The sequence below is a fragment of the Benincasa hispida genome, chromosome 1, assembly GCF_009727055.1.
Source record: "Benincasa hispida cultivar B227 chromosome 1, ASM972705v1, whole genome shotgun sequence".
NCBI classification, from domain to species: domain Eukaryota; kingdom Viridiplantae; phylum Streptophyta; class Magnoliopsida; order Cucurbitales; family Cucurbitaceae; genus Benincasa; species Benincasa hispida.
Window position 1 is genome coordinate 36,362,450 of NC_052349.1, and position 15,550 is coordinate 36,377,999.

A 15,550-nucleotide genomic window follows, 5' to 3' on the forward strand; every position below is an offset into this window, starting at 1 on the left:
AATTTTTAAAAAAAGTTAATCCGGGATAGGGCGAGGATACCCTCCCCATCCCTGACCAGGGACCCAGTTATAATCCCCAATTTGCCCTCCCTGGTCAAAATGTGGATTATTCGCCTCGATCAGGGCAGGGAACGGGGATTTTTGCTAACCCTAATGATTAGACTATGAAATAAATTAGTTAAAGCTGACAAATCTAGGATTTTAGTTTTGATTAGTTGCTAAAGTGATTTTCTATAAGAGATCCAGAGTGCATTTAAGATTTTGGTCATTTGCTATTTTGGTGAGTTGGTTAATAACATTTTAGTTAAAGTTCATCTTTCTCAATCTAGATGCAATTTATCCTTAAAAAGTCAATGAAATTTTAATTTTATTTTTTATTTTTTTATTTTTTTTTAGAGATATAATGAAAATTTCATTTTCTATGTGGATGGGTCCAAGCATGAGTGATTAGACAAAAGAGGAATTTGGCCAATGTTCATTTTGTTGTACGTCGAAGTCTTCCAATAAAACGTCCATCATCTGCAGATCCCATAATCGATTCAGGGAATGGAAATGGAGGAACGCTCCTTTGTTATTTCCCCAGACCGACGACAGGAGGTTCATCTTCTTTCTCTCTTATCTTTTCATATTTTTTAGAATCACTCGTATTTGTAATTCGCCTAGCTATGGATTTTTTTCTTTCGGTCGTTTGTTATCCTTTCCCATGATTTTGGCGTCTTGCGTTTTCTTTTCCGAATTGTAAACATAATCTACGGAACTCAAAATACTGATTCATAGATGCTAGGATTGGATTATTGTGTTTGTTGCATTTGTAAAGGGGGGGCTTTCCTGCAAATTTGTCAACTGGGTTTCTATTCGTCGTCTTCTTAAATTAATCGGATGTTGGATTCTCGTACTCAGCTGTTTGTTTTGAAAACCTTTTTTTTTTTTTTTTTTAAAAAAGTTTTGATTGAATACTTGTTATGGGTAGGCTGTAGTTTTAGTGAGGAATTGAACATGGGTCAACTTTTGGTGTTGCTATAATTGGTTTGAGAAATTGAATGAATGGTTTTTATATGTTGCGTACTTTGTGTATGGGTCTCTGAGTTCAAACTTAGGTTTTGTTTCCTTTTGATGGACGGGACACTGTTGGTTTCAATTTGAAAGCTGAAGATGAAGTGGTGTACATGCCTTGCACTGTTTATTTTCTCCTATTGTTTACTTTAAAGCTACTGCCTAAACAACGGGTGTAAAAAATCCGTAAGAAGACTTGGATATTGAATTCAATATCCACTTTGATTTTCTGGAGATAAAGACAAGTCTACCAATACACATCAAGAAGTTTGCAGGAAGGTTTTATGCCTTTAAGTTGTGTTCTAACCGTTTCTTAATCTCAATTATTCAAAGCAAATGAACATCTAAGTCTTTGAGTTCTAAGTTATCATCAAAGTTAGTTTTTAACACCATAGACTAGACGTTGGCAACTGTGTTATAAAGGTCAATCAATTTAAACTATTATCAGTAGGAAAGAACAATGAGGTCTATAGATTAGTGGAAATTTCTTGCATGGATTATTTACATGATACTTGTCTGTAATTAGTGTGGATTTCCTGTCTTGTAAGGTGGAGGATGGAGATGAAAGTCCGAGCCCGAGGTACACTATTGATGAAGCTCTTGTATCCATGGGTTTTGGGAATTTTCAAATTCTTGTGCTTGCTTATGCTGGAATGGGATGGGTTTCAGAAGCTATGGAAATGATGTTACTCTCCTTTGTTGGACCTGCAGTTCAGTCTGCGTGGAGCCTTTCTCCCCATGAAGAGTCTTTGATCACCAGTGTGGTTTTTGCTGGCATGTTAGTTGGGGCCTATTCATGGGGCATAGTTTCTGATAAATATGGACGAAGGCAGGTCTCCTTTATTCTGATATCATTTCACTTTCATTAACATATCACATATGTGTATGCTTGATGATGTGACTCCCTCTTGTTCATGCAATTTGTGCAATCTACTTGCATCGTTTGCTTCCTCTTCCATCTTAATGGTTCTTATGCTTCAGACTCCAAGATTTTTTTTTCTCCAACCTTTTGACTGATACTCATAAAAGATTGTTTGGTATTCAGAATTTTATAATTGAGTTCTTATGATATAGAATTGGATGTTTACAACAGCCTTGTTATTCTATTTCTCTTGTTTTTTGTTCTTAACTTTATCTTGTTCAAGGTAGATTTCTTCATTATGGAAAGGATCACATGTGTTGCTGGATTCCAAGTTCTTTTGTCCCAAACTGTATATATTTGAATTTCTCTGCTATAATTGTTTTCCTTTCAGTCTTGGGGATCCTAGATTTCCTTTGTTTTTTCATTTTTAACTTTTCTTATTCAGGAAAGGTTTCTTCATTACAGCAACAATCACTTCTGTTGCCGGATTTCTAAGTGCTTTTGCCCCAAATTATACATCTTTGTTAGTTCTTCGCTGTCTAGTTGGCGTTGGGTTAGGAGGTGGCCCTGTACTTGCATCCTGGTTCTTGGAATTCATTCCTGCTCCTGAAAGAGGCACTTGGATGGTTATTTTTTCAGCATTCTGGACCATTGGAACAATCCTTGAAGCTTCTTTGGCATGGGTATAATCTAGCCTTTTGTTGTAGTTCAGTACATGTTCTTGCTACATCTTTTTCCTCTTATTAAAATAATACTAATAATACTGATAATAAAAGAAGAAGAAGAAGAAAAAGAAGAAGAAGAAGAAAAGATAAGATATCAATAGAAGTTCTATTCGTTCCCTGGTTCATTTCGAGTCGATCAACTTTGACACTGCTTGCAATTAGATCCAAGGAGGGTTTTTTTTTTTCCTCTTTTCATTTCATGTAGTATTTCTAATATTCCCTTTGATAATATTCATAGTAGCTATCTGAAGACAGTCTGTGGTGGTGGTAGTCTTTCTACTGCAAATCAGACAAATTCTGTAGCTATTCTGTAACTAACCAACCAGTTTACCACTAGTATTTGTGAATGGTTTAAAAATTGTTATTCTTCAGCTAACTGGTTAGTTCATTGGTTGTTAGTTTGCTGTTGTTCAAACAGGAGCAGTTAAATAATCCGATGAAAAAAATGGTATTGTATATAATAGTAGTGGTTGAAAATATAATTTATGTGCTGTCCTGTTGTCATGACTCATTAGTGGTTGATGTCATAGATATCTAAAGGGGAAAGGAAATTAGGTTTCTTTAAATTTGGGTTAAATCTAATTATTGCACGTGAAGGTACGCAAATGTTCACTTGATGTTTAACCTCGGACAATTTTGTCTTCTTATTGGTTCTTCCAATCATTTTCTTTTCTTATTGGTTCTTCCAATAACTTTATGTTTTATGCCCTTGTATTTGCAGATGGTCATGCCAAAATTAGGTTGGAGATGGCTCCTTGCGTTTTCTTCTTTTCCTTCATTTCTCCTATTAATCTTCTACCAATCTACTCCAGAGTCCCCACGGTATCTCTGTTTACAAGGTAGAACAAGTGATGCAGCTATTATTTTAGAGAAAATAGCACGACGTAATAGAACAAGTCTCCCCCCTGGCATTCTTGTTTCTAGTCACTCATATGATTTTGAGGAGCAAAGTATTCCGGTGGAAGATGTGCATTTGCTCTCACTAACACAAACTAAAGCTGAAACTTCTCAAGGAACACAATCTAATATAGTGGGTCTCTCTCCATTGTTAAAGCTTCTTTCTCGAGAACTGCTCGTATCTACATTGCTCCTCTGGGTGGTTTTCTTTGGAAATGCCTTCTCTTATTATGGCCTCGTGTTGCTGACCTCTGAGTTGACTGGGACAAGTAGATGTACGTCTACTGATATACATCTAAAAGAACACGAAGATGTCAACTACAGAGATGTCTTTATCTCTAGTTTCGCAGGTAATGGTCTTTTGGTTGTTCCAAAGTTTTCTCTAGCCAGGGACAAAGGTTTGGTGCATGGATGATAATCTAACCACAAATTTTCTTTGAAGAGTTACCTGGTCTCGCGTTATCAGCTGTCATGGTTGACAAATTAGGGCGTAAATTATCGATGTCTTCAATGTTCTTCCTGGGCGCCACATTTCTATTTCCCCTAGCATTTTATCGGGTTGATGGCTTAACAACAGCCCTTTTGTTTGGAGCTCGTGTATGTATCACGTCTACATTCACAGTTGTCTATATATACGCTCCCGAGGTAAGTTGGAACACTAAACTTTGCATTGCCAAGAGACAATTGCCTCATCATGCATCACAACTAGAAATATTGTTTCTCTGCTGGTTCATATTGTATATGCTCCTAATAATAATGTAATTTTTTAAGAGGATGGTCTGTTGTCTGCTCTTGATGCTTGGTTCTTTTTTTTCATCTGGACTTGCATTCTCCAATCTCATGCCTCTCCTTCCAAACTAAAAACTCTCTTGCTCTCCATGTAAGTTGCTTGTGTGGTTTATCATGACATGATTTATTGTCACAGAATTACATTCTCTAATAAGAAAATCTTATTTATCAGATTATCTTTCCTCTGTCCTTCATTCCACTTTGGTTCGAAATGTTATTACCAACCAAAAATTTCCTCCATACATGTTTATGTTTCTTGGTGCAATCATTGTTCACGTCCCGAGATTTTTATGTAGTTTTTCTGCTCTTTCTTTGCTGTGGTGTAACGTATTTATACTCTTACAATCTATGCAAACCACAGATATATCCGACCTCAATCCGAACAACTGGTGTCGGGGTTGCTAGCTCTGTAGGAAGAATTGGGGGAATGGCATGCCCTCTCGTGGCAGTAGCTCTGGTTAAAGGATGCCATCAAACAACAGCTATTATTTTCTTTGAGATTGTATTTCTTCTGTCAGGGATCTGTGTTGTGCTGTTCCCATTCGAAACCAAGGGACAAGATCTTCCTGAAAAAATGTAGCTGAAACTTAGAAATCACATTGATCACATAGTTCTAATTGGATTCGGTCTTGCCCCTATTACGTCTATTCATTATTTGTTGCTAATAGATATTGTTGGAGAGATCATGCCTTTAGTCTCATCTTACACGTGCATAATTCAAGGTCTAGCTATTAGATTGATATGATGTCGTTATTCTTAAACTATTAGATTGATATGATGTCGTTATTCTTAAACTATTAGATTGATACGAGGTCGAACTTACACGACTTGTTTTATGTATAATATACATGAGCAAATGTTGAAATGTGATTTCTGTTGTTATAAATTTTTTTTTTTAATATCCTTGAGTGTTCGGGTCAGTTTCCGCACACCTCGATTAATCTCACGGGATAGCTTGCTTGATCCTATAACATTTGGATGTCAAAAAAATTCGTAGGAAATTAATTCTTAGGTAGGTGGTTATGGATTGAAGTCTTGACCTTCTTAGTCATTTATTAAGGCTGTGTATCTTTTTTACTACTAGGTTAACCCTCATATAATTTTTGTTGTTATATTTGTTAAGTTTATTATGATGTCATTAGGAGAATGTGATTTCTTTTGTCGTAAGTTAGTTCCAGAAAGGAGGAAATTGTCATTTTTATTGAATTTATTGCGACATTTGAAATTTCACAACATGCTGGCTTCATGCATGGTAAAAAATTTATATTTTTGTTAAATCTCTATCATGCATTTAATGTTGTTAAAAATGAAAACTATATTATTATTATGATAATTATGGATGTTCTAAGTTTTAACAAATTGGGAAAGAAGTAGTCTAACAACTTGATGTATCAACTTAGAATTGGTTGAAAGGGTATGACAATAGAATTAGAATTTTAGGAGTAGCTTGGTAGGTTACATCGATGAGTATTTAGTGAGCCGAAAATGTAAATCAAAAGCAACATTATAATTAAAATATTGACTCATTACCTTATGGGAATTTTATCTATCTTATGAAAAACACAAATATTAAAAATAACTTTTTCTAGTCTTAATACAATAATGTTTCAAATAACAAACAAATAAATTTATTGGTAAAATTAGTACTTATAACTTATAAGTTTAATTTGAGAGAGAGAGAGAGAAAAAAGTAAAACTAAATACTAGTTAACTAGACAAACGGTAGCTTATGGTGTGTGTTGATGTGCCACATGTGGAGAGAAGGTGGACCAATTGTTAATCTATGGTAGGGACATGTTACTTATGTTTATTTTAATTTGTTTTGAACATGGTCAAATCCAATTGAGGTAAGCATTTATTTTTATATCAAAATCATGTGGTTTAGACACGTGCTACAATATGTTGTCATTCTCAATTGTCTTTATCGTCCTAGAGAGAAATCTTAAGTCACCTCTCTTCTTCAAAAAAATAATATTAATTGTCAGTCCCACATCTGACTCTTCATCCATTGGTATGGAACGATGATTCACGGGCTCGTCTTCCCTATCATGTTTGTTTCAAAACAAATACTAATAAAATCACATATGAAAAATCTCAGCATTTCTTTTTTTGGAGTAAAAATTCCCAATGTCTTAGTAATGACAGAAATAATTTTGAAGAAATTTAATCAACTCGTATTTAAACTTTTAAAATCGGTTAAATTATAAGTTTAGTGTTTGAACTTTCAAGATTGTATCTACAAAGTTTTTAAATCTTTAAGTAATACATGATAAATTCATAAGCTTTTAACTTTTGTCTCATAAGATTTTGAACATTTAAAAAGTGTTTTAATAAATATAAAATCGAAAGTTAAAAATCCTATTAGACAATAAACTCACTAATTAGAAAAAGAATTGAAAGTTACACAAAATATAAAGTTAATACATTTTTAGGGAACATTTGGGACGGTAAGTTGATTATTATAGTCGGTAGGTTATTATAATGTTACATAAATAAGGACTAAAAATTTAGAAGTTCAAATCTTTACCTGAATCATCAAACTACAAATAGAAAAAAGAATGAAAAAAATAAAAACTCTAGAGTTAAAATAGTAAATTGGCCGGTTGATAAAACCAGACCAAAATCTTGGCATTTTTTTTAAAAATTAATAATAATAATTATTATTATTATTATTATTATTTACCAATATTTGCCAACTTAAACAGTGGAGGAGGTCAATTTAAATATTAAACTTTCAATTTTATTCAATTACATCTCAAACTTGGAAAATCATCCAAAATAACCCCCTTTAGCTTTCACATTTCAAAAGTAGCACGCTTTCTGAATTCTCATATAATTGGTTTTTCTTGAGCAATCTCGGGCGAGATTGAGCCCGAGATTGTGTTAATTGTTTTAACTTTTGAATATCAAATTCGATTGATGGGAAAAGAATTTTACAAATATGCCCTAAATAATATAAAAATAATATAATTATTATAATTACCCACTTTTTGTGGGAAATAGATGGTTGGCTTGTCAACAATTTCCTAAACATGATCATTGGCAGTCCTCAAAACCCTCAAGTCTCATCTTTTTGCATACATTCAAGAAAAACAAGGTAAATGTAGTGATATTGTCATTTGTAAATTTGTTGGAGTTGTTATTAGCATGGTGTTGAGGCCAATAATTTATGTTTTCGTGGTTTTTTACGCATTCTTAGTGGAAATTCAATAATCCCAGCCGCGACTGCGTATAATTACACCGAGATGTAACGTAGGGTTTAAGATCTCGACCGAGATTTTTGTATAGTTGCACTGAGATTATTTAATATCCCAGAGATTTTGTCTGAATTTATTAAGTTCTTAGAACTCGTATATGATTTTATTTAGGGATGCCTCGTATATTTTTTTTGTTTTTTGGGTGAATGGGAGAATGAGAAAGAATACATAGGTGGTCAGTTGAAAAGGTTGATTGTCCCGTCAGAATAAAATGAGGAGTTTTTACAGGAAATATATAGAATTAATGAGATAAATTTTGTTGAGTTTGAATTGGTTATAAGGTGCTTGTACAATGTTAGGTCGAATGTAGCTGCTTTTGTGATCAATAATCAAGAATATCTCTATTTTCTCTTAACTGGTGACGATGTGTCTCAAGTGGCCCTTTTAATATTGAAGTTACCAGTAGTAGTCCATAAACCTAGGAGTACGATACCGTCATATCCAGTTTAAAATGTTCCAATATTCTCATTCGAACTTGAGTTTATTCCTGAATACAATACGGTTTCCAATGAGATGCGATCATTAAGTCCATTGAATAACAATGTATGTCTGTTAGATTTAGGAGACAATACGAATGGGTTATTGAATATGGAAAACGTGGACCTATTTGAGGATGCTGCTAACGTTGAGTCTGTGTTTGAAGTGGACATGTCAGTGGATTATGATGTGGACATTAATGTGGCGGATATAGATATGTCCGAGGAGGATGCTAATGTTGATCATGTGGAAGAGTCAATGATGTATGTAGAATCAAAGGTTGACAGGGGACCTTTTGGTGATAGTAACCCAATAACTAACAAAGAGCATTGTGCAGATTCAATAGGAAATGGTGAATAGCGTGTCAGTGGTAAGAAGAGGAAGCATATTGAGAAATTAATGGCAAGCACCATAGTTGTCTCATCCGAGTCTACTATAAAAGATGTCTAGGTTGGTAATATGTTTTTAAGAAAAAAAGATTTGGTTAAGAAAATGTCAGTCTTTGCAATTAGGAACAACTTCCAGTATCGTGTTAATAGATCTACTAAGAAGTTATATATTTTAAGATGCATAAAATGACTTGTCAATGGAAGATCGAGGCCATTAGAATGAAAGACTCTAAAATGTTCAAAATTAGTAAATATGTTAGCACCCACACATGTCAGAAGATATTAAGAAAACATGATCATAAACAAGCTAAAAGTTGGATTGTAGCTGAACTGATTTAGTCTAAATACCAAGATGTTAGTCGTGGTTATAAACTGAAAGAAATTATTCAAGACTTTCGCAAGGACTATGGGGTGGACATTAGTTACGAGAGGGCATGGCGGGCCAAGGAAGCTGCGTTGTTCTTAACGGAAGGGTCCCTTAGAGAGTCATTCTGTTTGTTACCATGGTATGGGGAAGCGTTGAAGATTGCCAATCATAGGACTCATTATGAGTTGGAGATTGATCCTGATGGGCATTTTAAATACGTTATTGTTATTGATGTTGTACATATGAAAAGGAAGTATAAGGGTATATCGTTCTAGTGGTTTCAATTGATGCTAATAAACGAATATACCCGGTTGCTTTCGATTTGAGGGATAAAGAAACGATGATTCATGGACGTGTTTCATGAGAATGTTGCAATCAACTGTTGGTGTGGTTGATGGGTTGGTGTTCGTATCCGATCAACAAAAAATCATTGTGAAGTCTATTGCTACCTAAGTGTATCTAATGGGGATTCAGTACCATCATATTCAAAATATTTAGTACAAAATATACCGCAGTCCCCCTCGTAAACTGTTGTGGTGCATTTTTCATTCGATACACTCTCTAGAGTGTTACGGGCAGGTTTGTCTTTGTTGAAAGGACCCAACCTTTTCCAGTAGAGCTGGAAGTACTGTCCATATGTTATCCAACTCCTTTGACAACTCACCATCAGATGTTATCGTCATAAAAGAATCCCAAACCAATATTTGCCCGACCACCATGTCGATCACCACAAGCACCCAATGACAACCACCTATGTTGTATGGCATGTATATGTAGTTGACATCCTTCCAGTGTATGTGGCAATCTGGTTATTTCCCTTGCATGTATCACATAACTATATCATATTTAACCCAAGTGTTTCAACCTCTAATGTGCTAGTGCCCCTCTTAATCTCGTCATATAGTCTCGGGCTACGATTCTATCCGTCGTAATAAATGTCTTCTTCATGTGGGTTAGATCTGCATTGTCCAACAACTTCTTCTGCGTGAAGAAGAATAATGTGTCCATCGTTTAAAAGAAAAACAATAATTATTTCTTCGTTCACACACGGTATTAAGAATTGAACGATAGGTAACTTACATCATCATCAGTAAATGTGTCTGACGTCAATAAGTTCATGAACCATGGAAGTTTCCAAACACTCCGAACAGACCTCTGAGTCTCATTTACCCGCCTGAGATCGTCGATATATTCAGAGAACTGCTTCTCGAACTTAGCGGATATTTTAGGCACCAGATCATATGACTTCACCTTTTTTTTTCTTCTTCCCGGCGGGTTTAGCTCCAATAGGACTATGAAGCTTCCATGGGACTGTTCTCTTCCTGCTGGTCCTTTCCCTATGAACCACATTTGGAAACTATGACAACGGAATCACTTTGTTGTCGTCATCTAATGGCTGCAAAAGTTATAAAAAAAATTCATCAAATAATAGGAGAAACCCTAAATAACCAATTGTATGAATATCAGAATACTATATCTCATCCTTCGGCTCCATCAGAGTAGGTACTGATGGACCGGTCGTATCTTCGCCCCATGATGATATCTCTATAGAGACAACACATTCACCATCGTAGGTAGAAGAGGGATTCTGAACAGTTGGATCCTCAACCAGTGGATCCTCAACAAGTGGATCTTCAGCTAGTGGATCCTCAGTAGGTGGATTCTCACCAGGTGGGTCCCGGGAAAACGACTGACCTTCTCCAGTGTCGTAATGTTGCTGCGATTCGACTGACTTACCCTAGAAATAATGTAAATAAAATAAGGAAACGAGAATAAGTTACATAACTTGAAGAATATTTTATGTAACTTTCATAATCAGCATCAAGATTTCCTTTATGGCCTTCAACTCAGTCGTAAAGGATGACTCGATACGATCCAACTTCCCGTACAAGTGTTATAAGTGCATACTCCACTCAAATGCCATCTGTGATCCACTAGCTGTGGTCATCACTAGTGGAATTATCTTGGCCTGAGAGCGTACTACAAATGGCTCAACCACAATGTTATCTGAATTCGCAACACGACCACCCGTTTAGGTCTATTAACTTATTCTCGACCCTAATCCTCAACAAGATCACAAATGACATTCTCTCATGGAGGAGGTTGCAGATCTACATAACCATCCGGTGTCGGAATATCTAGCATACGTTCAAAGTAGACCTTTCCCTCATCGGTCGGAACGAAGTCATTTATACGAGCCTGGATGTAAACAACAACATCACATTTAGCACGTTGAAAATCATGCCATCATATAGAACTTAATGAAGTACGACTTACCGCTGTAGGCCTAAAAGCCTGTGTAAGAATCACATTTGCTTCAGATGAATACGTGCAACTCCATTGCATGATGTGCGGTATTGCATCAGTTGAACCCTTTTCGCTACCTGTCCACTAAGGGATGAAACTATCTCGTACGCCTAAACCTACCAATTCAAAAAACGAACACCTCCGGTAAGTGCATGATAAAGTCAAAGTAGCAATAACAATTAAGATTAAACAAAACTGGAAAACGAATGGGAATCCGTACAAGTTGTATGACTCAAGTGACTTATTATTCGCAGGCTTCTTCTTGTACTTTGTCACCTTCCCTTTGAATGCACCTTATAAGCTACTCATAGTTTTTGTGAATATCATGTAGCCTCAGTCATAACTACAAAAATCCTCTCACTCATCAATCAACCCCAACATGGTCCAGTCCATGTCTTGCCACCGTTCCCTTCCTATCATGGCCAATTCGATGAAATAAAAAATAGTCATCTTCACTGCATCCTAATCGCTTTTAAACTATCCCATTCATGTTGGACCTATTTCCTAAATACAACTTCCTAAGCCTAAGAGCTTTATCTTGATCAAAATCAACTTCTCGCTTGGGAATATATCTCAAACCTGTCACAATATCATACTCATCCCGACCAAAAGAAACCTTCTTCTCTAGCAACTTAAAACTAATAACATCTTCTCTATCCTCTTGTACCTCTCGCAGAAGAATATAACGGTACAGAGGCCCATTAAAAACTAATTTTACATCCAAAAAATGGCCAAAAACAGTCTGCCTAAACATATACAACTGCCTAGGTGTTAACATCTTTTAAATATTCGAGATTATTTTCGCCAGATGAGAACAACAGGTTAGATTTGTAGGAAAATGATCAGAAGTGCATATCTTAGTCACCAATGCCATCTGTCACACAGACCAGAAGCCATACATTCAAATCAAAAACCAAGTAGGCAAAACAATACACATAAATCTAGAATCTGGCTTAAATCTCGGTGAAGAACTACGTGAAAAACTTGCCCAAGATCATGCCCTAATAATGAAAAACTCGTGCCATTTACACTGGCGTGCAAAAAGATTAGGGTTTTCGTCACATTCTGTATAAAATCTTAGGGACGAACTCGGGCTATAATTACCCCGAGATCGTATACAAAATTCTGAAAACTCAAAGGTAATAAACCCAATCTCGGTACACATCGAAACGATCTCGGGCCCATTTCATCGAATCTCGACCGAGATTCAAACAAATCTAATCAAAATAGCATGGAAAAATTTCAAAAAATTATCAATAACAAACTATAAATATAAAAAAAAAAGGAACAAATATTGCAACATGCACAATCTATTGGGGTTAATGCCCTAAATCTCGTATGGTTCTGTAATTTGTAAACATCTGTATGAACAAACAGTTTTGTGATATATAATATGAGATATTTTATTCACTTCGGTCTATGAAATATGAGATATTTTAGTTGCATTAACCACAAACCAATAAACTAAGATTCCTGGTTATCGTTGTAACTTAAACATGTATGTGGAGACATACAAGTGGATCGTGCTTTAAGTGATAATCTAAATGGTCTGTAGTATATAGATAAAGGAGAAAAACCTTATCCTGATGACACTACGAGTTTGGCCCGCTTTGTAGATGTTACAAATGTTGTAAAGTGCTATAAATGGTCTGATCCCGATCATTCGTGTATTAGACATGCGAGCGGGGATACTTTATACAAAGGAGTTTGTATAAGACTGGATCACAAAATGTTTAGTCTTGTTATATAACATCGTTCATGAAAGAGACTTTCATTTCACTAGGATGACCTTAAGTAACATGACCTTAATCTTAAGTGAGTTGTGAACTTCTGCCTGTGAGGGCGATCATTTGATTTGCATGAGTGTGAGTGGCCAAATCACCGACTCAAACCTACCACTTTAGGGATTCATCTGATTGGGGAGCTGGGAACTCAGCTACACAAGACGGAATTCACTCATTGCCCAAAGCATGGGTAAGTAGATAAATTGCTCCCTTAAGGGCTGATTCTGAGGCTTGAACAATGTGACCCACACCTTCTCTTGGCCCGAGAAGAGTTTAGTCATAGTGGGACTATGATATATTGTTCATTAGAGAAATCGGTGTGAGTTAGATGTAACTATAGGGGAAAAACGGTAAATTGGCCTAACTGTATTTACGAGCGATTTATGAAGGGTCATTGTACTGTTGATTGGTTATATCCAATGGACACAGGGATATATCTATAGTGCGAAGAGTAAAACTATCAGTCTTTAGTGGAGTGCCCGACAGTTAATGGATGGTGGATATCGTGATTAAAGAGTTTAGTCAGTTATTCACGTACCGTGGGAGTTTCAAGCTACACGTCCATAAGGTCCCCTTGGTAGCTCAATGGATTCATGGTTAAAATTAGTTTTTGGGTTAGTTTGAAGTGTTCGAATTAACAAGAGGAAATTTGATTATATATGATATAATTCAATTAATTCAATTATATGTGATATAATTGATTTAATGTATTTGATATTATTATTTGATTGGAGGAATTAATATAAATATGATTTATATTAAATTCCATAAAGGAGAAAAATGACTATAGTTTATATGTTGTATATATAGGTTATAAATATAATATGATAAATTAGTTATTATATTTATTTATAATAAATTAATTATTAGATAACTGATTTCGGTTTTTCTCCATATAACCACCTTAGTGTGTGGTTTTAGTAAGTCTATGGAAACCGAATGGATAAAAAGATGAAAATCTTTTTCATTTTTAATAACACGTGCAAAAAGGCTTGAGTTATACGATAACTTGTTGAGAGAGTAAACAATTAATCTTATACGATAGATACTCGTTACAAAACGATTGAGTACCCAAGTCTATAAGATAGTCTTTTTCCTTCTCCCACTTACTCGATCGTCTAGTTCCTCCTTTCTCTTCCCAAATCCATACAGAACCCACACCTCCTAGATTCTCACACCAAGAATATCAAGATAATCGAGTGATGGTGTCGAGTTTTTGTTCGAGGGTTGAGGATCGAGTTTTACCCGATTGTGATCGAGTATTGCCAGTTCGTGTTGTTTGTTGAGTTTGCTCATTGCTTTCATGTTGATTAATGCACTCGAGTTTGATCGAGGGAATACATGAAGAATATAGTTCCTGAAAGGTATTGTGTTACTCGATCCTTTTGTATTTATCTTTGAAGCATGTTGTACGTTAGTCCATGATGCATAACTATTGTTGTTTGATTGTAAATGTTCTTGTTCTTTTACAATGGGATTTGGAACAATCTGCTTCCGCTCACTAGTTTCCTAGATTTAAAGTTCCTTCACAATCATCAAGCCAAATTTCATTGTATAAGAGTATTGATCCATATACTTTAGATACATTAAAAAACCCTAACAAAACTCTAATAATAAAGAAATAATATACTTAAGGAAGGAAATACTTTTGAAATAAGTAAGCTTAAGAATGAAAATAACCATGGATAAGGAAATTTTCACAAAGAAAGCAGGAAAATCTCGGGAGAGCTGAGGACCTGGATCGTCTGAAGGGTTTCCGTGTATCTGAAAGGGTTTTTTAAAAGCAGGGGTATTTTCATCCTTTTACACGATTGGATAATTTGAATTCATAACGTTTCAAACACAATCTAGAGCCCAATCTCGTCCGAGAAAAACCAATTATACGAGAATTCAAAAAACATGCTACTTTTGAAACGTGAAAACTAAAGGACGTTATTTTGGACAATTTCTCCTTAAGCTTCAACCAATGTTACGAATTAACTTTAAATTTTGAAAAGTTGTTTGTTTTTACCTCCTAATAAGTTAAAAAAAAAAACGTTCAATAAATTATAAAACATGAAAGTAATAAAATTTTAGAGAAAAGGCTATTGGAAATACCTTTTACTTCAAGTATATATATGAATTTTAGCAAAGTTATTTCATGATTAATTTATGCACGAATAAAATTCATTTTTCACAAAACTTTATTTATTAATTGAAATGAGTTTGTACGTAAATAAAAATAATAATTAAGTGGGTTTATGATAATTCTGACACGATTTTCTATTAAAATTGGTGGGCAAATGGTAGAAATAGAAATATGTGTTTAAGTTTGGTATCTAAATATAATTTGATAAATTAGGGTCAAAATAAAACTTTTCCACATGTTTAGGATCCAAATCGATAGTATTAGATGTATTCATCTTCATACATTACATTCAATCACATAAGACAAAAATATATATAAAGAATTGTCATGTGATAATTTATGATTGGACATTTAGATAGGCTAATGGATGCGCACCATCTCCATTTTATTTGAAAAATAATTTTTTTATATTTTCTCTATTTATTGTCCGCCACATCAGCCTGATTTTATTCAAACCATTCATATTGCCACGTGGATGGACGCCAATCTTCAAAAAAGCGTTTTAAAGAATCAAA

At 34.9% G+C, this 15,550-nt stretch overlaps 1 protein-coding gene across 2 annotated transcripts; it reads left to right on the forward strand.

Moving 5' to 3' along the window:
- Window positions 1–452: 452 nt before the first annotated feature.
- On the forward strand, window positions 453–5,120 carry LOC120082871 (organic cation/carnitine transporter 7). 2 transcript variants are annotated; one of them, XM_039038234.1, is made up of 6 exons: window positions 453–597; window positions 1,602–1,882; window positions 2,361–2,598; window positions 3,362–3,887; window positions 3,980–4,182; window positions 4,688–5,120. In XM_039038234.1, the coding sequence occupies exons 1-6, from the start codon at window positions 547–549 to the stop codon at window positions 4,904–4,906; spliced, it is 1,518 nt and encodes a 505-aa protein (XP_038894162.1). In that variant the 5' UTR covers window positions 453–546; the 3' UTR covers window positions 4,907–5,120. The 2 variants fall into 2 exon arrangements, with proteins under 2 accessions (XP_038894162.1, XP_038894171.1); XM_039038243.1 differs by lacking the exon at window positions 453–597 and having other exon boundaries at window positions 605–1,633; window positions 1,765–1,882.
- Window positions 5,121–15,550: the final 10,430 nt, after the last annotated feature.